The 26662-nt window shown below is 43.8% G+C and overlaps 1 protein-coding gene across 1 annotated transcript; it reads left to right on the forward strand.

Annotated features, from left to right (window-relative positions):
• Window positions 1-1024: 1024 nt before the first annotated feature.
• On the forward strand, window positions 1025-25630 carry nf2a (NF2, moesin-ezrin-radixin like (MERLIN) tumor suppressor a). The gene is made up of 16 exons (XM_068720706.1): window positions 1025-1680; window positions 2813-2938; window positions 3064-3186; window positions 5648-5731; window positions 11981-12049; window positions 12205-12287; window positions 14589-14664; window positions 15205-15339; window positions 15595-15669; window positions 15828-15941; window positions 16092-16214; window positions 16614-16831; window positions 18297-18402; window positions 19625-19743; window positions 20777-20936; window positions 24153-25630. The coding sequence occupies exons 1-16, from the start codon at window positions 1561-1563 to the stop codon at window positions 24201-24203; spliced, it is 1782 nt and encodes a 593-aa protein (XP_068576807.1). The 5' UTR covers window positions 1025-1560; the 3' UTR covers window positions 24204-25630.
• The last annotated feature ends 1032 nt before the right edge of the window (window positions 25631-26662 follow it).

A 26662-nucleotide genomic window follows, 5' to 3' on the forward strand; every position in this document is an offset into this window, starting at 1 on the left:
TACATCCTCGATGAATCATTTCCTAAAGGTGACATCATCAGTTTGCTTGTTTTGCCTGACCAAAAGAGAAGGATGTCCAGATTGACGAAGAATAGCAGCAAATTCTCACTCTTCCCTAAAACTAGGGAATGTTTCAAAATAGTTGCAGAGTGTGTTTTTGTCAAGTAACGATTTAATCGATTGATCGACTAATAATTTCAGTGCTAAAAACTATTTCCCACCTAGAACTTGATTCGTTCTCACTTAGATTTTTGTATTTGTTCACATTAGCATAACCTGGCCCCTTAGGCTGCGATTAGAATCAGAAAGTGAAACAGAGAAAACACAGGTACATTGTTTGTTATGAAGACTACACATATTTTATGCTATTATAATACACAACAATATGATAACTCTGGTAATACAACAACTCTTCTATCTGTATATCAGAATCAGAATGAGCTTTATTGGAGGAATTTGACTATTTCTATTTTCGTTGCTCTCCACGTACATACACGTAATTTACAAATAAACAGGAATACAATTCAAAAAACGAGGACAACAAAAAAAGTACAACAGATGCAAGCATAAACAGTTAACGACTATGTACAATATAAATATAAATATATATTCAAAAGTATATATATATATATATATATATATATATAATCAATACAACAACTATTCATTTCTGTATATATAATATTTTATTTATTGTGGATTTTTTTTACTTATTTCATATTCTTTACTCATTTATAATTGTTTTGAACTTGTTTTTGTCTCTTGTTTCCACTATGCTGCTGTAAACCTGTACATTTCCCCGCTGCGGGGCTAATAAAGGATTATCGCATCTTAAATATGTTTAACATCCTTATTAACCTGGATATAGTATTACAATCTCAGACCAAAATACCACGCACTCTGACTCTGAAAGAAGCGCCTTCGTTAAGTCGTTAATGTTGCGCTACAATGTTATTACAACACTCTGGGCGGCTCTTGAACGCAGCATTGCTTCTTCGATGAGATCGTTGATAAACGGTTAGCAGCAGGTAGCCAGCGCGTCGTTCACAGCACACTTTACAAGCAACAACCCAAGTGTTTTGAACCGTCCAGAGGGGAATACTTTGGATTGACCATTTCTCGGACGTCTAGATGAAAACGTTAACGGATTTCACGGCATCGAGGAGCACAACTTTAGCGCAAGATAAGAGTTTAAACTGTAGTTTCTATTGAACCTAGCTAACGTTAGCAGCGAGTTTAGGACGTTTCAATATGTATCGGCTCATTCTACATGTTTTGTTTTGTAGATAACGTGAGATTATAAAACAAACAACTACCATAAAACACGTAGTGTGTATGTGACATTCACAAACCAAGAACATGTCAGTGAACGCCGCATATAAACTTTAGCTGAACTTTAGCTTTTTTTTTTACGCATCTATCCATTCATAGCTGAGCGAGCTACCGTGAAGCTGGACAGTCACACGCGCACACAGCTCTGCCACACGATGCCTTGACAGTTTAGTCGAAATCAACCACTTCTGAACACGTGAACAGTGAGTTTATCAGCTGCTCGCAACAATGGCGAGTGCCTTAGCATCAGCGAAAATGGGATTTAACTCTCTGATGAGAAAACAATCCAGGAGGAACTTCAACGTCAGGATATGCACAGCGGAGTCAGACATGGAGTTCAGCTGCGAGGTGTGTATGATTTCAGATTCATGATTTCATTCAACAACAACAACAACAACAACAACAACACAAAGTGCTTTCTAAGTTCTCCCACTCACTACTATGCACTACTGCATTGTAGTGGCAACTACTCTACGAGAGTTTTCACTTTTCAAACACTAGATGGCAGCAACCAACTGAACAATAAGCAGTTGGCACGGTGGGGTCTATTCTACAGAAGGGAAAAAAAAAAGACCCCGCATCTGTTATAATGCATCTCTGTCTCATGCAGCAGTGGAATCACGATCATTCCGGTGAAGCTCAATGCAGTGTAGGACTTGCTGCAATGCTGCTGAATCACCTCCCTCGTGAAGAAGTAGAGCACACACTGATCCATGCTGGTCTCAGGGTTCTATTTCTGCTCTACTTGCAAGTGTTTTTTTTTTTTTTTTTTTTTTGGTTCAGCATATGATTTCGTTGATGATACATGCCAGAACTGAAAAAAAAGGCCATCGAAACGACTCCCTCTGTATTTAAAGGGGAGGAACCCCACCAAAGTTTGCAACGCTGGTAATTACACAGAGCAGCGTAATGTTTAGTTGCAGGTTTCTATTTTCTGTGCCCCGGATGGATAATTGCACCACTTATGTTTTTTTTGTTTTTTTGTAAATAGCATTTAAACCGGGTATCGGTCACATAGACAACATGTTTATTCAGCCATGACAGTTTTTGATTGCCCCCCCCCCCCCCGGTGGAGCTGATTTCCTCATTTCCAGCAGTTTTTTTTTCTTCTTCTTAACCTTGAATGCAGTTGACAGGAGCTTCCACCCAGAGTTAGCTCAGAGATGAAAGGAAATCTAAACCCGGATGTGCCCGCCGCACACCTCAAGGTTCACAGCAGGGAGCCACACACGTTCTCCTCACTCAGCTGAGGTCATGGTGGAAGTGCTACTATGTATGCGTTCAGTAGATGGCATGGTTCACTTACATTAGGGACAGCCAGCGAAGGACGTGAATTATACGGTCATTATTTAGCTCTAACAGGCTGGATTTTCAGCTGCAGGATAAACCAATTAAACCAATTATGCTAATTAATCTTTTTTTCTTTTCTTTTTTTCTCTACTAAGTAAACTGTGTAAGACTAAAACATGTCACGTTTCAGGTCAAGTGGAAAGGAAAAGACCTTTTTGACTTGGTGTGCCGAACTCTGGGACTGAGGGAGACGTGGTTCTTTGGGCTCCGGTACGACATCAAGGACACAGTAGCGTGGCTGAAAATGGAAAAGAAGGTGAGCGATTGTACTGGTCTTTAAAAACAGCCACATGTGACCGTTGTCGGTAAAGACGACAGCGAGTGTGAAAAGGGAAACGCCTGGTGCAGATGTTGACTTCTTTCGGGGTTTCCTCGTTGTAGGTTCTGGATCAGGAGGTGCCGAAGGAGGAACCGATCACCCTTCACTTCCTGGCCAAGTTTTACCCTGAAAACGCCGAGGAGGAGCTAGTGCAAGATATCACGCAGCATCTCTTCTTCCTACAGGTAAACTGTGCACACGGGGACACCTGAGATTGAAAATGATTCGGTGTGTAAGCATTGCTTTTAAATAGGCACAGTGTTCTTTCAGCACAGATGGACTGTTTACTACTCGCCATGTCGCGGTCCTGTCTGTCGTGCCATTAAAGGCCTTAAGAGAAGGTTCTGACTGACACATTCCCCGCTGCCCTCTTAAGTTGAAATTGCAGCAGGCTTACAGGTAAACCTGAAATCCAACATGCCTCAGAGCAGAAGCTGAGGATTCCTGCCTTGTGGCTAACTAGCGGCCAGACGCTTCTTTTTCAAAGCCTCTCTTTCTTTGATCGTAATCTTCTCAGAGGGACGCTTGTGCTCCTGACTTTAAAAAGAAGAAGACATCTTTTAAGTGGGTGTCATCTTTCTTAGATGAGTTCAAATGAATGCTTTTTAAAAAAAAAGGTGTGTTAGCGCTTTAAAAACTTTCAAAAATGCTCTCTACATTTAGGCTGATCTCTCTCTCTCGGATGCATATTTTGTATCTGCGGCGTCGTCGCTGTTCCGATCCGGCGCCAACAGGGGGCGCACGTCCACAGGGTTTTCTGACGAGCACCCTGTAAACCACTTTTTCCCAAACGTCCGATCGTGCGCAGCCATGTGGAATCATTGCGCAACATATCACCGCAGCCCTTTCTCTTTCCACTTTATACTCTCCAGGGGGGGGGGGGGGGCGGCTCCCGCCACACCGTTCCCCCCTCGCGAGAAATGAGATTTGTTCCCGCGCTCCACTCGTCCAATGCTACCAGCCACATTCATCAATTACCAATTAGGCTTTAAGGGCTCAGTCATTGGCCCGGTTAATGACATATTCTCCATGGGACGCTTATCCCCCGTAGCATTCATAGCCCATTGTGCTGGTTTAGTCGTATGGCTCGAGACAGCAAGCGTGCTCCTCAACAGTTGTCTACTTAAGGCGTATAAAAAGTCTCTCTGTGGCCGTAATCCGTTTAGAGATAGTTCAAGCGATTTATTTATTTCGGAGGGGAAAAACCTTGCTGGAAAAAAAAAAAAAGAAAACAAAAAGGCCAGAGCCGACAAATTGCTCAACGGTGTCGAGCGCTGCCCGGCTACAAGGGGAGAAGAATACTAATGCGTCGGGCCCGGCACCGCCTGTCTCCTTATTACTCCGCTCTCATTAATTCCCGTAACGTCGGGAGCAGGCCTCTGTTTAGATAGTGTCACAGGCATGACAGCTGGATTAGTGCTTATCAGAAATGATCAGCGACCGGGATACACACACACACACACACACACACACACACACACACTTAAGGCCGCGCTCACAGACGTCTTCGTCACCTCGGCCCCGCAATCTCCGCAACAGCGGCGTCTCATTTGTAAACCAGATCCTCTTGGATCAGGGGCTGTCACCTCTGGCTCCACACCTTTCGTCAGTTCAAAGCGCGAGTAGACAGCACCACTGGGCTGGGTTAAAGCTCTAAATTGGCCCACTACGGCTGAAGCACGTCTGCACCGTCTCACCTTACGGTTCTGTCTTTTTGTGCTCTCTGTGTTGTTTGATGATTTGAATTAGTCGGACAGGCCACGGAGCTGGGGGGGGGAAGTGACACCCGACGAGGCGAAGCGCTTTAAATCTGGAGGAAGCTTGTTAAACGGGATTGCCGGCCATTTTAAGAATTCATGTTGTTATTGGGATCCACGAGGGTCGAGTCAACACTTTGTAAAACACAGAAACGCTCTTTCCATAAGCTACGAAATGGAGAAGCGAGCCTTGAACTTGCCGCTCTTACTAGCTGGAGTGTATTCTGTGTAGCCGGAGGCACAGAAATGACATGAATTATACAAAAATGGGCGGCGCTCTCTAATTATGATTTCTGTCATGTCATTATACTCTGCTGACTAGCAGGCAGATATTCTCGGAGCAGCTTTAATGAACACATGAAATAATGTTGGCTTAGGTTCACGGTTCCTGCTTCGGCGTCTAATAGGTCCCCGTGTGGCTATGATACTTAACTGTTGCAATATTTATTTGGCACAGTTTGTACTGTTTTCCAGACTTCTCTTAAAAAAAAGAAGAAGTGCCAGTGTACTGTAGCAGTTCTGGACGTTTATTCACTCAGTTTGCAGCGTATAATAACCACAGTGTACCTTAGGAATGTTTTAGCTTTATCGGGCTCTTATATTTGTCGAAATAAAATGAAGGGAATAAAGTTCTGGCAGTTAGAAGCACAGTTGTCAGAGAGTTGTTTTCCACTGACGCTCTTCTCTCCAAAAGGTGTCAAGTCTTTTTGATTCCGCCACGATCACCCGTCAACCCCGATTCCAGGTCCGCCGTGTCACAGGAATCACTTTGCTCCTCTCATGGAAATCAATACAAAGAGCAGATGTCCCGACTTCGATGATAACCGACAACTAAATGGCACAGAGTACACGTTAGCTGCATGATTGATTCTGAAAATATGTCGTTAAGGTGAAGAAGAAGATCCTCGAGGAGGATATTCACTGTCCGCCTGAGGCCTCGGTGCTGCTAGCCTCCTACGCCGTCCACGCCAAGGTAAGTGCTTCTTGTGGAATTCAGGATTTTACTCTCAGTTGTTTTCAAGCAAGATCAGTTAATGCTTTATTAATAATAATTCATCTTTATTTAAAAATCTGCATGGTAATTCCCTGTTCTGTTGACCCAGCAAATTGCTTCACATGGATTCTTTTTGTGGACAATACTTTCAGTTGTTTGTTCATCTGAAAAAAGTAGTATTACTCCCAGAGTGCAGCTCTTTTTATCTCTTGGACCTGTGCACAGTGACCGCATGTTTTATCACCAGCGGGCTTGACTATTGTAATCTTCTCCTATCTGGTTTTCCCAAAAAGAGAGACATAAATCACCCACGATTGATCCGGAACTCTGCTGTCCGAGTCCTGATAAGGACCAGAGGAGGTACACCTAAAATACACCTTCACCGGCTAGTTTAGTATTGATTCTTTTTACATTCTTGGGAGTGCTACAGGGCCTTGCATGAAATGTAAAAAAAACAGGAGTACTGTACTAAAATGCAGAAGCTAAAGCAGCACCTACTTCTTGGAGCAGCCACATGGCAGATCCGCAGTTGGTAGAACATCTTAAATAAATAACAATCAACATAATCCCCATTTAATTAAAGCGAGAATAAGACGCTGGTGACCTCGGGATTACGTCTGCGTTACATTCTCTTTGGGCGGTGACAGTGTACAGTTTAAGGAAGCGGAGATTGAGGGGTCAGCGCCTCCAAGTCGGGGGGGGGGGATGTGGTATTCTGCGGGACAATTGGGGATCAATCCCTTCCCTTTCGGTTGGGGAGCAAGTGGCTGCCCCATAGGAGATACACACTCCCAGACGGAGCTGAGGTGGAGCAAATAAACCTGGGAATCAGCATCACAATGACCTGACATGGTCATCCCTCATCTTCATGCAAGAGATACAGAAGTATCCGCCACCATACCACCAGACTACAGATCCGCCTTTTTTTTTTTCTCCTTAAGCAGATGTTGCAACGTATGAGTTGTTCGTGCAACTTGTTTAGGTAAATGTGTCAGTCAGTGTACAGTATGTTCCTCTCCTCACTTTGAGCTCTGGGTAGTGAGTGAATAACTTAAAATATGCAGATGGAAGGTGGCGGAGCAGATACAGGGTGTTAGAACTAATGCATCTTTGAAAGAAGCCAGTTTGAGGTTATTTCAGTCATCTGATCACAAAGGTTCAGATTTGCATGTTGGCCTAGAAGTTAGTGTACTTGTTGTATTATATAATATGTGCTTTTCTGTGCGTTTACATTGCGTCACAGTTTGCATTAAGCGTCCTCTATGAGCACTAGAAAATGCTGTTATCCCGTATGAAAGCCGTCATTTGATTTATTGGTCGAGGATCAAAACCACGAGTTACCTGAAGTCTAATGGAAAGCACTCCACAGGAAAGAGCTCCCTTAATAAACCCCCGGCGATCTCAGCCGTTTTGGTTGAAGGATCCCATCTCTCTGAAAATCCCCAAGAAAAAGATAAGGAGAGTGAGGTGCAGCTTTTCTGACAGGCGGACAGGGTCCAGTGAGACCGGAGCTCTCTACCTCAAAAAGGTTTGGCAAGGAGCCCTCAGAGATTTTTGCCTTTCCCTGTGCCAATTTAACAGGCCGAGGTTAAAAAGAGACCGTGTGCGGATGAAGAAAAAATCAGCAAATGAGCTTGAGCCCCGTGCTCTCTGCTGTCAGCGGCCTCGGATCCGGGACCCGGTACAAAACATGGGGCCACAATCTGTTTTCATCTAATCAGCAGTCCACCTCGATTAGAGCCAACGTGAGTAAATTGGCATCGTAAAGGAGGAGATAGGTACTCGTTAAGCAGTGCAGCTGCCGGAAAGCTTTTTGGCAGACTTTCCCTTCATTCTTTTCCTTGAGGTTTTTTTTTTTTGTGTGTGCAGCACCGCTGTGTAACCCGTAAAGTGGAGTATATCACACGCAGCGGGATCTACTTTGTTCCCTCTGCTCATCTTTAATCACGATTATGCCTGAAGATAGCAATAAAGGGTACATATACAAAGAAGACTTTTTATAAAATAACGTGAATAATGACTCCGTTCAGGTACGCACGCAGAATCCGTGTGTGTAATCAGTTTCCAGTCGGGGTAAAAAAAAAATAAAAAAATGGTGATAATTCATAACAAACGCACTCAGGGGTTCATGAAAGCCGGCTGACATTACCTGACAGAGAGTCCATGAATGAAGGTGACAATACAAGGTATAGTGGAGCACGAATGCTCTAACTGACCTCCTTACAGTCATTTCACCTTGAACACAGACGCATGCACCGACAGTGGGATCTCAAGACCTCAGTCCACCAGAGACACTCGTACTGTTTCGTCACTCATTCATCAGTCATTTTGTACCGTATTAAATCTGCAATTTATCAACCCATCTGTATGAGATGATGGACACTGTTACACACGCTGTATGTAACAATATATTGATTGCCCCATATATGAAGCATTGAACGCTCATCTCCAGTTAATTATTATCTATCATAATTATTGTTTTCCCATTTATATTGAACAGTAAAAATGTTTAGCCACATTATATTTATGAAGTGCTTTAATATGCTTTTTAGGGCAACTCACAATTATTTCCCACGATTCATCTGCCATTACTTTTGTTGATTAATTGATTCGTTATTTAGACGATAAAAATGTCTAAAAAGTGCAGTTATTCAGACTTAAACCCTCTTTGAGACAGCAAATGCAGTCCCCAGTAGGTGAGAGAAACCCTTTGATAATGTATAAAATGTTCAAAGTCATCAGATTGAACTTTTTTTTTTTCCCTGTGGGAAATTTGCATGCGAACGCTCTGTGAGCCAACAGTTGAGCAGAGGTCTCAGCGCCTCCTGCTCTTTATTCAGAGCGGGTGCAGAGCTTCAAGGAGGCGATCGACGGGGAGCGTTCAAGAAACTGAGAGTCACTCTGGCGTGGACGGCGAGGAGGGAGGGAGGGAGGGAGCGAGGAGGGAGGGAGGACGACTCCCTCGGCCACAACGCCACGGAGGGGGGTGGAGACGCCGGTCCAGCCGAGTGTGGAGGGACACGACAAGCTAATGGGAGTGTTTGACACCGGTGGGGAATCACTGTGGTTTAAAGGGGTGCTTCAACAGGAGTTACACCTAAACTATAGAACTGAATGAGGCAGCTTCCATAGAACTGAATGAGGCAGCTTCTATAGAACTGAATGAGGCAGCTTCTATAGAACTGAATGAGGCAGCTTCTAGGCTGCAGCATGTTTGCTTTGTCAGCTGTGTCACTATCTGTCACCTCACAGCATGTGACACAGATAGGATTTAATTGAGATATATTTCCAATCTGTGTAAACAGCAACAGAGTGGCGCTTTTCAGTTTCAACGCGGCCCGCACAATATGCCGTTTAATACTTGTGGAATTTGCCGGCTTTGCCTTGAGATTATGTAAATCCGTCGTCACTCATCTGATTTAACTGACACACTATCGAGGCCCAGCACAGCCTCGGCGAGCCGGCATAACACTGAGGGGTAGAAATATCACAATAATATGATGTAGACATTTTAGTTCTGCTCGCTGGAGAGACGTGTCAATTCAGTCACAGTTTTATAGGCATGAAGTGTAACCTGAGAAGGGAAATCATTTTTGAAAAGTGTAGCTATAAAACCACGCAATACATACACAGTCTATGGTTACACTGTGAATACATACAGACGGTATAAATATCCAGCAAATGCTGATTTTAAGATATTTAGGCATAAACCAAAATCTTTGGGCAACTGGGAACATTGACTTCACGACGCCACTAAATGAAAATGAAGGGATCACCAACACAATTAATCCAAATTTCATGGCAATCTATGCAATATTTGTCAAGTCATGTTCCTCAAAACCACGCTGGCGCTAGAAGAAAAGTACGAGCGATGCCGCTAAAAAAAAAAACACATCAGATATGAACAGCATTTCCAAAGAGTTGACACAGCTTCAGAGTGTATCTTTATGGGCTAGCTATGAGAAATCTGTATTCCTCAATTAAAGGCTGCAAATGGATCCGTTTGAACAGAATGCACCCATTAGTCAGCGGTCACCGCTGGTGATAGCTGTTGACACGCGGTCGTCCCTCTCTTGTGTAATCAGAGAGCCTCTTAGAGCGCTGTCGCTGTCAAAAAGCCCAGGGTACCTCCCATACGTCTATATATCGTCAATTATGCAGCAGTCACAAACAAACAGGTGAGGAACTGAGGGAGTCGGCGCTGGGAAACTTAAGGGAAAGCAGCTAATTAAATGTCCCTCGGCGTCTCCACTCTGTTAGCGCTGCTCCGCTGCTCCGGGATGTCCAGTCTGTGGGTTGAGCTTATTAAATTCAGCTCCGTAAAGTACAAGTTTTCAGACTGACGCGCAGACGAATAAAATCCAATTACACCTCATAATAGAAGTAGCGCTGTAAACAAAACAACATAGAGTGAGGAGGTTGATCAGAGCGACACGAGTGGTGAACGGTTCTAAATGACTGTGTGCAAATGAGCACAGGCCCACCGTTATAATACAATCAATGTGCTCAAAGTTGCATTTGTAATCTCTCGTCATTGTTTAAGCGCTTAATTGTGTGTTTGTTCCCTTCCGAACACGACGACATGTCGCCTCAAAATAAGTGGTTACGGTTTCAGTCCCCGTCTCTCTGAGACAATTTCTTTGTTGTGTATATTTTTCTCCTCCTTCAGGTGAAGGTGACACAACAGTGACATTTTGAGTGCAATTACAACGGCTTTTTGAGCAGCAGCAGCAGCAGCGGCAGCAGCAGCGGCAGCTTACGCTACCCGAAAACCCTTTTTTTCTTTTTTTGGCGTCAGGCTCAGAGTGATTTAGGGAACGAGAGTTCCTATTTCCTCCCAAGGTAGAAACCAAAAGAGCAATAGTCATCGAGGGAGAAGTTCATCAGGAGGATGTAAAAAAAAACATGCTCCAATAGATGCCGTCACGAAACTTCCCCAGTTGATTAGTACCATTAAGACAATTATTACAAGTTTTCTGAAATTGTGTGTTTGAATTTGCAAATTGTGCATTATCTTATTGAATACATGCTATGTGCGTGCATTTCCCGAACCAAAATCTGCACTTCATTGTTTTATTTTGTTAACATATATTAGGCTCAAAGGTTTCTCACTGCAAAAATCAGCAAATACAAGGTATTTTAGCTATTAAAAAAAACTATTTTCGCCATGTTTTGGGAAATACAATGTTGTATAAATCAGGCTATGAATGATATATGAACAAACCCCTCAGTAAAAACCTTCGGAATGTAGATATCAATGAAACTGGAAAGTTTGGTGTATGTAAGTGCTACTGAAGTGGAGATGTACATTTGGCAAGACATTACAAGTGTATAGAAAACATGTTAAACTAATAGATATCACCATGAAACCTCCCCAGCTCATTACTTACATTAAGACGATGAGTTTTTGTATGAAGTTTTTTGAAGTGTGGTAAAACAAATACCTTTATGTGTTTTTAGAATGTTTTCTTTCCATTAGTCTGAACAAAGACATATTAAGAAAATAAAATAGCTCAAAAACTCTAAATTAAAAAGACTCGGCCAAAATATTAGATTCCTTACTAAAGTAAAAACTCTTTGATAAAATCAGATTTCCACAAAAGATAACAGCATTTAAAAAACATATGCAGGGCACACCGCAATGCACATATTTTGGTAAAGATTCAAGCTAACCTGCTTCCATAAATCCACAGCCCATTTTGTATAAATGGAAGCTCCATGTATAATTAATATCCTTCCACCAGTTTCACTGTAGCCCAAAGGAACACCCCCCCCCACCACCACCACCACCACTCAGTCGTGCCTAATCCGTCCATATCTCTCTCAAACACGCTCCATGTCATTTGTATCCCGGCTCCGTGAGGATAAGTGATCAGTCGGCGTTCTCTCTGAGATATCTCTAATAGCATCGTTTACACCGTCTACCAACAACTGGGCCGCCGTGTGTGTGTGTGTGTGTGTGTGTGTGTGTGTGTGTGTGTGTGTGTGTGTGTGTGTGTGTGTGTGTGTGTGTGTGTGTGTGTGTGTGTGTGTGTGTGTGCGCGGTGCACATTAATGACACCGTGGCAGACCGGCCTCCATTCGTTCTCAGAGAGAGCCGCTGTAGTTTCATCTTATTAACAGCTCCCGGGAGAGACATAGTCTGGCCTGTTATTGGAGGGAAGCTGGATAGCGGCCATTAGTTTGGAGTGATTTTAATCCTTTTGGTCCTTTTGCTCTGTTTTGCAGTACGGAGGCTACGACCCCGATGTTCACAAACCGGGCTTCTTGGCTGAAGAGGACCTGCTTCCAAAGAGGGTGAGTAACAGCCGGGTGTTACTCGATGTCATCGACCAGCGAAGGCGTTTGCGCGTTTGTCTTATTTGTCTTATTTGTCTCAGCGCACACCTGCATTATGATGTCAGCGGACACTGAATCCTCTGCACGCATTCGTCTGTGTTGATGTTTGTCAGGTGATCGACTTGTACCAGATGACTGCAGAAATGTGGGAGGAGAGGATCACGGCGTGTTACGCAGAGCACAGGGGAAGGACGAGGTAAAAAAAAAACAAAAAAAAACTGAGCTGCACCACTGTGAAGTTTCGCAGTCATCAGCGAATTTCAAGTTCACATAGGATGGGCTTTAAACTTGGTTTCACAAGAAATGTTTAATGCAACGAGATTGCAAAAAGCTAAAAAAAAGTTGTTTCTGTAGGGAAGTTTTTCAAAAGGAGCATTAATGAGTGAATTTACTTTTTTTTTTTGAACAAGATCATACACTAACACCAAACGACAAGAATGCAATCCTGCCTGTTTTTGCACTTTGCTCCACCGCTACGCTGAGCTAAAGTTGAACATCGACAGGGAGTAAGTGTGAGGGATGCGGCGTGTTTTAAAACTCCCGTGGGTCGGGGAGTTTTGGAGCTGGAAAGGGAGTTCAGAAACCAAAGTGAACCGCAGCACTTTGAAGGTGATAATTGACATCGCTGGTGCTGATCAATAACCCTTTCAACCCCAGCAGAGAGAGAGAGAGAGAGAGAGAGAGAGAGGGGAGTCCTGACACCTTCAGCATTTTAATAGTTTAGTGATGCAGTGTGATGGGGGCACAGGAGGGAAGTCAGCTGCCTTCACTAGGACTGGCTATCATTACAAGATAGATATAGAATATATAATACAGTACCTGCGTTTTGGTATCAATTCAAACAATAACTTTTCGTCTTGAGATACTTTTTTTTTTGAAGAAATAACATTTTTTTTGTCTGTTGTTCAGTCAAACTTTTCAATGTCATGACATTTATTTGGGACATACATTCATGGTTCCCAGAAGATATATAATATTGGCGATCCCTTGACTTTTCCTCCCACATTTGGGATTTAGAGTGAAATGTCCCAACGGCTATGGGATGGATTGTTATTATGAAATTTGGTACACACATTCATGTCCCCCTTTAGAATTAAGTGCAGTAACTTTGGGGATCTCATAGTCATCGCCGTCAAATTTAGTTTTTTGTCCAGTACTTTGCTTTACGACCAAATAACTGCAAAACATTCCCATCAGCCTCAGCTGTTGAACGTTAACAAGCAAATGTTAGCGTGATAAATAACGTTAAGCCAGTCGAGGTGGTTCGGGCATCCGGTAAGGATGCTACCTGGGCGCCTCCCTAGGGAGGTGTTCCAGGCACAATTGGCTGGGACAAGACCCCGAGGGAGGCCCAGGACCAGATGGAGGGACTGTATCTCCAAACTGGCCTGGGAGAACCTCGGGATCCCCCCAGTCAGAGCTGGCTGATGTGGCACCGGGAAAGGGAAGTTTGGGGGTCCTCTGCTGGAGCTGTTGCCCCGGCGACCCGATCCCGGATAAGCGGTTGAAGATGAGATGAGATGAGGTAAACTTAAGACCTGGGAAGCATCAGCGTGTTAGCATAGCATTTAGCATTTACTACAGCTTCACAGTGCTTCTAGTGTGGCTGTAGCCTCTTAGAGGTGTCCATTGAACAACATAGGTTAGTTGATTTCAAATTATTCCATCAAACTCAATTTTAAATGTGACCAGACATTTTGGCACTGGGTTTTGATACTATAAAATAAAATGTTAATTTAATGTTTATTGAAGCTCTTAGTCTTTCCAAACTTGATGAGAAACACATTTTTAACATCAAAGTAACTGGCTTACTTGCTTCTGCATGTTCTTTTCCACGGAGCACATCTCCAACGCTTCACACTTCCACAGCATTAATCAAGCCATTAATATTTCCTCAGAGCCGCTCCAAAGTCAGAATGTACTCCAGCCTAGTTTAGATTTGTTTACTTGGCATAATGCAATCTTGCCTGTTTAAACTTTGATGAAGCTTAACTCATCAATTTCCCACCACCCATATCAAACAGCAAGTTATTAAAAGTTTAGTCGGATGCATGCCCTGATTTTTGAGTATGCTAATGCTCTTCTTTTTTTTGTTGTTGTTGTTGCACGAGATGACCCTGAAATCACAACTGATCTGCCAACCGGGCGGCAGAAAGAGAGGCAGAGACGAGTTTGATTCATCTCTCACAGTATTTAGAGTCTTGGAGGCATCCAAATAAGTCTTCTCTTCCATCGAGCATGACCCCGAAAGCCTGTTTAGCGAATCATACTTGTGTTTTGTGTCAGTGCTGTGCTTAGCTGAGTTTTTACAGATCACACAACGTGACAGATGCTACACTCAAAAGCAGAGGAAACGAGGCCTGATCTCCTTTTTCCTCTCCACTTCTGCACCTCCTCCTTCTCCTCCCCTCTCCTCCCCTCTCCTCCCCTCCCTCTCCTCTCAATTCCCTTGGATCCCTCTCAATCTCTTTCTCTCTACGTCTTGTCTTTGAATCAGGGATGAAGCCGAGATGGAGTATTTAAAAATAGCCCAGGACCTGGACATGTATGGCGTCAATTACTTTTTAATCAGGGTGAGCCAATGCCGCTTCGCTATATCCTTACAATGTCAGCCAATGTGGGAGATTAGGAGGCAAGTCAATTTCACTGTGGTGGTAATGAAACGACATTGGGGGGGGGGGGGGGGTATAGCAGCTTGACTCGGCTGTTGTAAATTGTCCCTTAGTTGAATGTATTATTTGAAATGTTGAAATGTTTGAAATGATATTAACTGCTATTCGGCACCGGATCTTTTTCCAGGTGAGTCATAGCGAAAACCAACCTGTCACAACCCTTAAGAAAAACAAAGGCTCACCTGACGGCTCGGGTTTTGATCAGCGCATTCCCGAAAAGGCCGAGACATTTACAAAATACCACCAACAAGTCAACCAAAAGCTGAAGTAATTCACTGTAGCGTGTGACAACTCCAGGCTGGCTATACACACCCCGCAACTGGCGCTGTCCGGCTCAGCTCTTAACAAATAGTTCTGGCGAGCACAAATAAAATTGTTGGCCGGATGGATGGTCCCGCGACTGCTCACTAAGCTCTGTCGACTGTGCTGCGTGTGGTTTAGAATAAAAAGGGAACGGGTCTTCTTCTGGGAGTGGACGCCCTGGGTCTGCACATCTACGAGCCGGACAACAGGCTGACGCCCAAGTGCTCCTTCCCGTGGAATGAGATCCGCAACATCTCCTACAGCGACAAGGAGGTGGGAGACTCTGCTGCTGTTCTTCCTGATGGAGATTAGCGGCACACAGCGCTTGCATTGTAATAAAGAAACATGAATATGGAGCTATATGTTGGCGATACTTAAGTATTGTAGTTTATTGGTTTGAAAAACTAACATATCAAGATGTTTCCTGTCGTGCTCGCTGCTTCGAAAATACATTTTTTATATGAATATTGTGATTTTTCTTTTGTGGTTTGATGAAAAATAAGGTGTTCTTGTCTCCTCAATGTTTAGTTTACCATCAAACCTGTGGACAAGAAAACCAACGTTTTCAAGTTCAACTCCTCACGGCTAAGAGTCAACAAGTTGGTGAGTTTAGTGACTTTAGATGATTGACGTTTATCATTTCTCGTGGTGATTTTGATGAAAAAATACCAAAAAGTAGCTTGACGAATTCGAGTTTTTGGGATACCAAACGTTGTTTTGAATACAGAAGCGTTCGTTCTTGGCTTGTTTCTCCCGTGCAGATCCTCCAGTTGTGTATAGGGAACCACGACCTGTTCATTCGCCGCCGCCGGGTCGACTCGCTCGAAGTGCAGCAGATGAGGTCTCAGGCCAGAGAGGAGAGGGCCAGAAAACAGGTACGTTGTTAACGGAGAGACAAAGAGGAGGAGGTGGGGTTAGCCATCCATCTTTTGTTTCTTCCTCTTTTTCTCCCCGTCTTTCCGCTCATTTTTCCCACCATATGCTCCCGTCGTCGCCCGCGCTCCGCCCGTCTCTGTGTCGTTCAGGTGGAGAGTCAGCGTCTGCAAAGGGAGAAGCAGCTGCGGGAGGAGGCGGAGAGAGCCAGGGACGAGCTGAAAAGGAGGCTGATTCAGCTGCAGGACGAGGCTCACATGGCCAACGACGCGCTGGTAAGATTCAAGTGCTTAGCTTAATCCAAAATCCACCATTTTGTTGCCTACGTCACATATACTCCAAGTCTCAGAAGGAAACATCCACCATCCTCACTTCACTTGCCCCCTGTGTATCCTGTTTTGAATGTCATTTGCTCAATCTTCCCCTTTATTGTTTCTCACTGTTCCCCTTTTTCCCCTCAGTCAACCTCCTTCGCTCCTTCTTTACTCATGCACAGCCCTCCCTCTACTCCCCTCTTCCCCCCTTTTCTACTCTCTTTCTCTGTTTCCGTCACTCACTCCATCTCTCTTTCTTTGCTTCATTTCCCCATCGTCGCTCCCATACCAACTTTGTTTTCCCGTGTCTCCCCCCCCCCCTTCTCATGTTTGACCTTCCTCTCCCCGCTCCTCTCCAAGCTGCGCTCGGAGCAGACGGCGGACCTGCTGGCCGAGAAGGCCCAGATCGCGGAGGAGGAGGCAAAGCTGCTGGCCCAGAAAGCCGCCGAGGCCGAGGCGGAGATGCAGCGCATCAAAGTGACCGCCATCCGTGGCCAGGAGGAGCGGCGGCTCATGGAGCAGAAGATGCTGGAGGCAGAGATGCTGGCCCTCAAGATGGCCGAGGAATCGGAAAGGAGGTGGGGAGAGGAGGAAGAAGTGGATGAATTGGAGAGCGCCATCCATAGCTGCGGCGAATGTGATTCCGATCCAGCTTTGGCTGCTGTGTGGCTTTGTCTCTCGCACACAGATTCTCTTTGTATCCGTCCCACGCGCGCGCACATGCACTGCATGCATAGTGTTTTTTAAAAAAAATCCTTAAATAACTTATCCCCACATCTTACTTTACCTCGAACTAAGGACACATGAAACACTGTTCCTGAATAACCTCCTCCACTCGTCAGCCTCCCGAATGTTTCTGACTTACTATGCCGCTTAATGCCAAGGTGCAGCGCCGCGCCGCTGCGTTCGCGTTTGCTCAGCAGAACAGAAGTCAGTCGATATGCTGCGGGCGGAGAGAGCTAGGTGACGCGGCTGCACGCTAATAGCTCGATCAAAGGACTTCTAACTTGTTTAAAATCATTTAATTTTAAAGGCTTTGTTCTCGCACTGCAGCAGGTAATCATGCGGTTACAGCCACACTGCTGCGCTCAGAAGGAAAACGGGAGCAACGCTTTTTGTTCAGCGGCTCCGCTCCTCCGAGGTGCAGCAGTTAATTTGTGCTATTTAATTGTATCGATTGCTGGTGGGAGTCCCTATCAAAACGGTCTCTTTTACTACACAGTGAAAGCTCCACAGTGCTGAATCGGTGTTTTATTTGCACCTTAAAAAGGCCATTTTGTCATTTTCTATTGTTCGGTTCAAATCAAGTTATTATATGTGGTGTTGACTTTTTTTTTTTTTTTCTTCAGAGGTCAGATGGATAACAAGATTTATGAGTGACTCTGATCAGCACTGAGAAACAACACTCCATTGTAGAAAAGAACGAGTGGTTTCCATAATAAAACAGCATATATATATATATATATATATATATATATATATATATATATATATATATATATATATATATATATATATATACACACACAGATACTAAAAATATCACTTCACAGCCTCTGCAATTTATTAGGCAATCATTTAAAATGGGTGCCATTAACCACTTGCCAGCAACTGCAATTTCTGGATGAGCACTTTCTGAAACGGAGAAAATTTAAACCTGTAACACTCGACGTGTAAATGACTATGTCCACTCAAACCCTTGAGGCACGTTGCTCCCCCACACCAACCAGGAACTGCTGAGTGCTTCAGGAACACAATCAAAAGAAATGTAATCACCTGCGTATATCGTTCTTACACCTCTGTGTGCCAACTCAATGGTGAAATAATGGAGTCAGAAATGATTGTCTGCCCGGGCGACACATTGATCACCCGGGTAATAACAAAGTGACGTTCCCGGTTCGTCGAGTACCGACGTACGCGATTATGTAAGATAATTTGGGATTCAATTTAGATAAATCGTGCTCCCTTTGAAGGATTCGAGGTGAATTAAAGTATTAACTGCATATGTCTGTCTGTTTTTTTTTTTTTGTTCTTCCCCTTTAGGGCCAAGGAGGCTGAGCAGCTGAAACAGGACCTGCAGGATGCCAAGGAGTCGGAGCGCAGGGCGAAGCACAAGCTGCTGGAGATTACCAGCAGGACCGTCTATGCGGTAACGGACCATAGAACACACACACACACACACACACACACACACACACACTCACTCACACTCAACAACACACAGTGTTTGATTCATTAGTGACATGTTAACAGGATAATATGCAACTAACAATTCATTACGTCATCTCGCTCACGTGAGCCGTGGTAAATTATGATGCACATTCCTTAATTCTTTGATACTTGAAGACAAAAATAAAAGGGATTCATTGAAAGTAAAAAAAAAGATGATCAACTATGTCAACAGCCTTGCATGAAACAGACCAGGCTTAATACACATAGATTATGCAATACGTGCACAAATGTACATGCAGTAGCACCCCACAGGAGTATCGGCTGCAAACGGCTACTGGTATGGAAATGGCCATATAGTTTTAGCTTGACTGCACACACACACACACACACACACACACGAGTTACTTGCGTAAGAACAGGCAGCACACATAAGGCAGCCTACGCAAGAGCTTCCAACATGCTAAAAACCCACACACTGCACATTCAGCTGCTTACACACACACACACACACACACACACACACACACACACACACACACATTCCTCGATACATATTAAGATGCTGGCCGTCGATAGAGAAATACTAGCTTGTACGCTTATGAATGAGGAGCCTTAACATAGAAATAAACGACATGCTGCCGCTGGAACTCCCCTATACAAGTTCATCAGCTCGTGCGAGAAAACGCATCTACACACACACACACACACACACACACACACACACACACACACACACACACACACAAGTACGCGTGACTTTCCGTTCCTATTTCCGCTGGACATGGTCAAATTGCCTTCTCTGCTCGGCCGGACCGCATTTAGGTTCGAGTGTATCCACACTGTAGTTTGGATTCACAGGCCAACCAATGAATTTACATTTATATTGTGCATTAGGTTCACTTCCTTTCCAGCCGACTCCTGAGGTGACATGTGGCCAATGCATTTCTGACATTCGGTCAGGATCTGAAAGCATATATATATATATATATTTGTGTGCTCTTGATCCGTGACCATCAAATGGCCATCTATCTCATCCTTTGTGCTTTTATTTTACCCTTCCTGTCTTTTCCTCTGTCCTTTTTCCTTTCTCCGTCCCTCCCACCTCTTCTTTATTCTGCCCCATTTTCAGTTTTTTCCTCCTGTCAATTCGTCTACATCGCCTCCTTTCCTCTAATCTCTCTCTCCATCTCCCCTCCCAGGGCCCTGGACTGCAATCTGACAGCATGCCTCGCGACCTGAGCTTCAGCAGGGAGAACCTCAGCTTTGACTTTAAAGACACCGACATGAAACGCCTCTCCATGGAGATCGAGAAGGAGAAGTGAGCGGCCGGCCTCGCCCTGCGTGATGCCGCCTGATATTTCGGGCCTCGGCAAAATTGGATTTGTTATTCCGCAGACGGGATCAGATCTCTAATGAATGAATCTATTTTAGAGTCATTTTAAATGCACAAAGAACGCGTTTGAGAAAGATCTAACTCGATTCAGGAGCAAAATCACTTTTTAATATGCACATTCTGATTCGGGAGTTCAGGCAATTGACCCTCAGCATTAGCTGTGACTGATGTCACTGCCAGCGTTCCAGCTTTTATCAGTGATTGCAGACAGAGGAGAAAAAAAAAAAAAAAAATGCACTTGGACTCAGAAATATGAGCCTGGCTGTGGAGTTGAATACATTATCTGGGTCTCTGTTGTCGTGTACCGTAATCAGGTAATTAGGTTTGTGAAATAAAGGCAGGTTGGTGAGTAACTGTTCATAAGAGGAAGAAAGACTGCGGTGGAATATAGAGATACAAAATTTAACACATTTTACGGAAATAGTGACCAGTTGGATTCTTCCAAAAAGTGTCACTATTATTTTGTAAAATCGTATTTCTCTTACGCCATCTACCATTATAGTTAATTGCACACGGCTCTTTTAGGTTCTCTGGTATTACAATTGCATTTTTTTATTTGCACATATTAGAAAACTGATTGTAAAAGTCATACATTTTTCATAATTTGGCATTTATCGTGATCTTTTTTTCTTTTTTAATGAAAAAGCGGGTTCCATTTGTATTGCTGGCTTGGAGAAGGCCTTTGAATAAGTTCATTTAGACATTATTTTTCAATCTTTTTAAATGTTTTTATATTTTACAAATCATTGATTGTTTGGCTTATTGGGTATTATACAACATTATGAGCTTCATGACTATCAATAATGGTTATAGCTCTGTGCCTTTGCCCCTATTAAGAGGAGTAAAACTAGGACGCCATATAATGGCTATGAAAAATTAATCAGCTATTAAAGTCAGGTCTAATGGGGACATAGCATCTATTAAACTGTCTCCCAACATGCCATCTGATCGTGCTTAGGGTGGAGTACATGGAGAAGAGCAAGCACCTGCAGGAGCAGCTGAATGAGCTGAAGACGGAGATCGAAAGCCTGAAGATGAAAGAGAGGGAGACTCCTCTGGACATCATTCACAACCAGAACGCCGAGCAGGGGACCAGCAAGCACAGCAACTTTAAAAAGGTAGCTATCAGCTCGGCCGCCTGCATCCTCGGACACACGACACGCATTGTAGCGCAACACACCCCTCGAAGGATTCCTCCAAAAAGCACCGTGTGCCTGTCTGATTATCTCCATTCATACCTCATCTATTCATACAAGTGTACATTTTAGCATCTGGTATACATGCTCAAAAAAAGTCAATAGGTAGCAGAACTAGTGGTGGTAACGGACCTCGGTTGATCCAGGTCTTCTTTCGTACTGATCTGATCTTTGATCCGAACCGTGAGTTTTATGATCCGTTGCAACAGAAATCTTATGACATCTACCTCTATACAATTCTGTCTATGGGATTCAGGGCATTGTGTTTGCAATGTAAAGATGTAGTGGAGTAATGGCGTCCTGTGCAGAGAATGAAGTGGCTCTCCCTCTCTGTGTGCTGTAATCCGAACTTCTCCCATCCTCCGCGGTTCTCTTTGCATCGACCTACACATGTGAGCAAAGGTTCTCAGTGATAAGGTTGAACAGATCCAGGTCCAGATCCAGATCCTCTGTCGCTGTCCTTCACGTCTCACCTCACACCTTCAACCTGACTTCAGTTCACTCGTTCACCAACACGCACTAGATTTCTCGCACTGAACTGAAAAACAGAAAATGAGGTCATTGGACTGCAAACAATAGTAACAAAAGTACTCATTTTTGCAGAAACATGATCCCTGTCTGTTTACTATTATATATGGATATTACATATGTGTATATATTTGTTTGGATCATTATTCCTGCTCACTCCTTTATACACTGTTGTTCAGTTTGGGTAGTAAATAGAAATGTTTAAGTAACAAGTAACTAAAGCTGCCAGTACAAAGTTGAACAAAATGGAAATACTCAAGTAAAGTACCTTGAATTTGTACTTGAGTACAGTACTTAAGCAAATAGACTTAGTTCTGTTCCACCACTGATCATAGTGTTTACTCTTAACACTCACAGCTTATCAAAACCATACACTTTACTGTCTATAAAGAGGTGGAGTAATATCGAGCAGGGTTGAGTTCAGTGTATTGATCCGGCCCTCCATGTGGCCCCTTGGGAAAATTAATTGCCCCCCCCCCCCCTCAGGTGTACATTGTTAGCCCCGTCAGCACTGTTGCTGTTGTTTGTGAGCAGTTGTCTCTACGTTAAGAGCCGCGCGGAGGCAAAAAGATATGCACCTTCATACAACAGTTGACAACATCATCACTCAACCAAAGATCTGACGTCAATTCTGCTGGAATTTGGGGGAAAAAAAATAAAAAATTGATGCAGTTGTTCAAAAAAAAAAAAAGATCTTCACAAGCAACTCACTGCTCTCCTGTACGTCGAGCGTGTGTGTGTGTGTGTGTGTGTGTGTGTGTGGGCAACCTGTCGTCTCTTCAACAAACAAAAGTTGTGTTTATGTTCACTGTGACTCACCAAAGCCCTGTGTGTGTGTGTGTGTGTGTGTGTGTGTGTGTGTGTGTGTGTGTGTGTGTGTGTACTTGAGCTCTAAAGAATGTGTTGAATGCATTTAGAAGTACTTTAAAGCCAGCATTTGTTACATCCGTGTTTAGTGCTCCTCCTCCCGGTCTTTGCTGCCCAGCATATCTCATCATTCCTCATTCAGTATTTGGAGCTAAACGCTGAGAAAATAACAAATCTATTTTGGTTTACTTTTTTTTTAAAGTCAATATATCAATTCCTCATTGTCACTGAATCGTATCAAATCCCCTTTGAATCGCAGTGTGTCGCGTTGTCACTGAGCCAGAAGCATCAGGAGTGGTTGCCCCGCCCCCCTGCCCCGCCCCCCCCCTGGATGATTCATGAATGACCCCTTAACACGGCCCTGTTGCGCTGCTACCGGGCCACAGGTTCTGCTCCGACTTCACTCTCTCAACAGCCCAATCACACAAAGAGCTGCGGTGATTCCGTGTGAAGTTTAGCACAGAGGAAAACGCGGCGGTCCGTCCAGGCCGCGCGAAGCGGCGGCGCACGGAGGAGGTCGACCGCTTAGGTCGCTCTCATTGTGCTCTCCTCGCAACGCGACATCCGGAAAGGATTTCTTCTCTGGGAAAAATAGCTCGCTGCTGTGCCATTCACAACAGTGACACTGGAGTTCCTGCTCAGCCTGTGGGCAGCGTGGAGCACAATGACACACACACACACACACACTCACTCACAGGTATAGTAGAGAGCTGCCTGTCAGCAGGGACAATAGAAGGTGATCTGTAAATATTAAGCTGCAAATCCATCCCTTGCCCACACATTGTCTGTTTGGATTTGCTTAAGTCCCCTGCATCTACACATTCCCTTAAAATGATCTGGATTTCCCCAAACTGTCCTCCATCATCCCCCTGTCTAAATATTTACTTTGGCAGCCACCTTAATTCCCTCTGCCCTACAGATGTCGAAGAGGGTGAAAAAGTTTGCCCTAGTCAATTGGTCGTTAGCGCTCACTTATGCTTTAGCGGTGCTAAAAGGAGTTAAAACACAGTGAATTTTTTTCATTTAAACACGGGGAGAAAAACAATTAACAGTGACCGGCATTGATCTTCTTCTTTGATCGTCTCTGCGGTAGTAGAGGGTTCGAAAAACGTACAGATGTAGTTTTGCTGTTTTGGTTCTTTCAGAGTAAATTGTAACAATAAAGCTTCATATCTTCTCGGTATTCATTAAAACCAGAATAAACTTGGTTGCACAAAGGTGTGCTCTCTCCAGATATCCTCTCCTTATGATCACTTATGATCGTTCAAGAGAAACAAGTGACTTGTACTTCTGGATTGTGTTGTGCTTTTGTCTACATTAGAGATGCAGCTAAACTGACCACAAGTCAGCCAAAAGAATGTTTATTTTTCACAATGTTCCAGCATATTGCGGAACATTTAACAAAACAGCTTCATCTCGTGAAAGAGTCCATGATTTTCGGAAGACTTAGTAGTGCAGCCGTCTCCCCAGAACTACAGAGATCCATCTAGGAGTGCTGGACCCAAACTGAATGATACACGTTGGGTAATAATCTGCTTTCACCCTATAAGCTCGTTGACCAGCCACACATGTTGGGTCTTGTGCACACTTGATGATTGGTGATGATTTCAGTGAAATTAGTCTTCAATGACCCTTGGGTCACTGATTTTGCTCGCTGTACTCTGCGGTATGTTCTGTCCTTGTTTACTTCCACCCTCAGATATAAATCCTCATCTTGTCTGTCGTTCTTGTTCTCCTCCACAGCTAACACTACAGAGCACCAAGTCCAGGGTGGCCTTCTTTGAGGAGCTTTAAACTACACAGTGCCTGTAAAAAGGTGCGGACGCACAACCGACAAGAGAGCCTCGCGGTTCTACATTCCCGGGTCAGTTTACACTACAAGACCGTGTGCTCCACTTCCTGGGAAACCACTATGAAATGAAAAAGACCCAATAAAAGACCACTGCCTTTATCTGCCGCAGCTGCAGAGGCCTCACATGTGTTGCGCACAAAGAAGGACGCATTGGTAACGTTCCTGCACTAAATCTGAATCTGAGTGTGTGTTTACAGTAAGAGTGTGTGAAATACGAGGACATTCTCCGGGGAATATTTCGAAGTGAACTCGAAAGTGGGTTTTATTCACGTCAAAGGACAAAGACGGGCGACTTGAAGAAATTAAAATGATCTTTGGCTCCTCCAGTTCTGCTATTGCTCTAATGAGACAGTATTTGTGTGATTTAATTAGTCTTAACTGTTTTGAAATTCAAATGGAAATAAACCACCTAAGGGATAAAGTTGAACAAGGGAATGGATTGATTATATGGCTGATGTGTTGCCCCTTACCCTGATATTTAGTCGTTATTGGCAGCCTAGACTGCCCAATTGATTCATAACGCCAATGCCTCAATATATATAATCTGTCTTGTGTATAATCTGGTGTGCTGCCTTAGTTTTCATGTTTCAATGGTATGTTAATATTGAAGGTTCAGGCAGCAAAAACAGGCCACAATACATTTAAACAGCCATTTATTGCTGATAGTTGGAAGATGTTAAAGATGTTCTCACCACAAAAAAAAAAATCACGTGATTTGTCTTGGTTGCGTAAAAATGAGCAGTGTTTGTTTTTTTTTTATCTCAGTATTTGTGTCCATTTGTGCCTTTTATGCAACTTTTTTGATGGTGACTGTAGACTAAATGATGTGCATGAGGCCTTAGGACTTGCGTCTACATCTCGTTTACACAGAGAAGTCATGACGCAGCGAGAGACGATCGCTCGTAGGTTGTTCTCAGACACCAAAGTGGATGAAGGGACTTTGATCCTTAGATGAGAGCTTGTGTCACATCCATCATCTATCTCAGTTTTCTTTTTTTTCTTTTTTTTTTGTGTGAAGACAACCACTTTTTCCGAAACATGAATTTGCATCTGTTTTGAATTAATGTGTCTTTTTGAATTAATGTGCTCTTTCCCTCTGAAAGCAATTTATTTTGGGGAATTATAATGTGAAGGAAAAAAAGTATATATATATATATATATCTATATATATATATATAGATATATATATATATATATATATATATATTATATTTCTTCTTGACTGCATTTAACAAGGAAAGTAAGCAGTATTTAAAATGAAACTCTGGGTGAAGTTACAGTACCTTTTATTACTACATATACATTTTCATAGAAACATTGTACCAGATATGTTTGTTTTGCATGTAAAATAAATGAATATCAGGTCTGATTTTTTTTTTCCTTGTTGTAGGTTTTAGTTTGTTCCCCATCCATAAATAACTTTGTGTTTTGGCAGACTTTGATGAATGTCAGCTTTGATATTGCCAGTGCCAAGAGCCTCTTACACCCGACCCAAACAGGCATCCAATTACACCTTTGAAATGATTCAAGTGTTACGTAAGCACCCTCCATCTTCTGTCGGATCGCATACCCCGTTTGCTTGAGTGACACCATCTTTGTGTGTGTGTGCTTACGGACGCGTGGGCGAGTGGTGTGTGTTAACCCTTTCATGCGAGTCCCTTCCCGTGGTGTTGGGACTGACAGCTCTCTGACAGAGCGAGTGGCGCTGAGGTCGGGGTGCTTCTCCACAGCTCTGTCACCTCTGGGCAGTTGGGGAACGGCCACCCCTTGGCTTGTCAGTGTTGTGACAAAAGAGGCGTCTTCAACTCTCCCATGGGGCCCCGGGGCTCAGACTAGGGGCGGCGGGGTCTGTGGGGGCATCAGGCAAACCAACAGCCACGCAGATTCTCCGTCACTGCTGCCTCCGCCTCCACACCGTCTTCTGAAACAGGGGAGAGGATGTGATGGGAAGAATCACATCGTTTTTTATCATTTATCCATCCTCAAGGGATCACGGTTGACGTCACACCTGCACTCGCACATCGGCGTACCCACAAACACACTCGTCTTGCAGCAGATTGGCAAAGGTTCTCAGTTTGCTGCGGGGTGATGGGAGTTAACAGAGACTGCACAGCGCCTGCCAGGGGCTTGAATATAGAACAAGCGCACACAATAGGAAGCAAAAACCCTAGTGTCATAATCCGGGGTGAGCCTCCATTCAGTGCCAATTCAGGCATCAAAGGAATGATGCAGTAGCAGTTTGATTGGCTTAGTACAATAGCCAATTAAATCTCCTTATTAGCTTTTAAGGTTTGACTACGCAGATGTAAGGTGGTACCTTTGAACCCCAATGGCTCGCAAGTGAGCCACCAAATAAATGTTTAAATTCTGAATTGCATAAGAGACATTTCATTACTTTTCT

This window comes from Cebidichthys violaceus, unplaced genomic scaffold, assembly GCF_023349555.1.
Source record: "Cebidichthys violaceus isolate CVI_PGR_0920_01 unplaced genomic scaffold, fCebVio1.0.p SCAF_26, whole genome shotgun sequence".
In the NCBI taxonomy this organism is placed as follows: Eukaryota; Metazoa; Chordata; class Actinopteri; order Perciformes; family Stichaeidae; genus Cebidichthys; species Cebidichthys violaceus.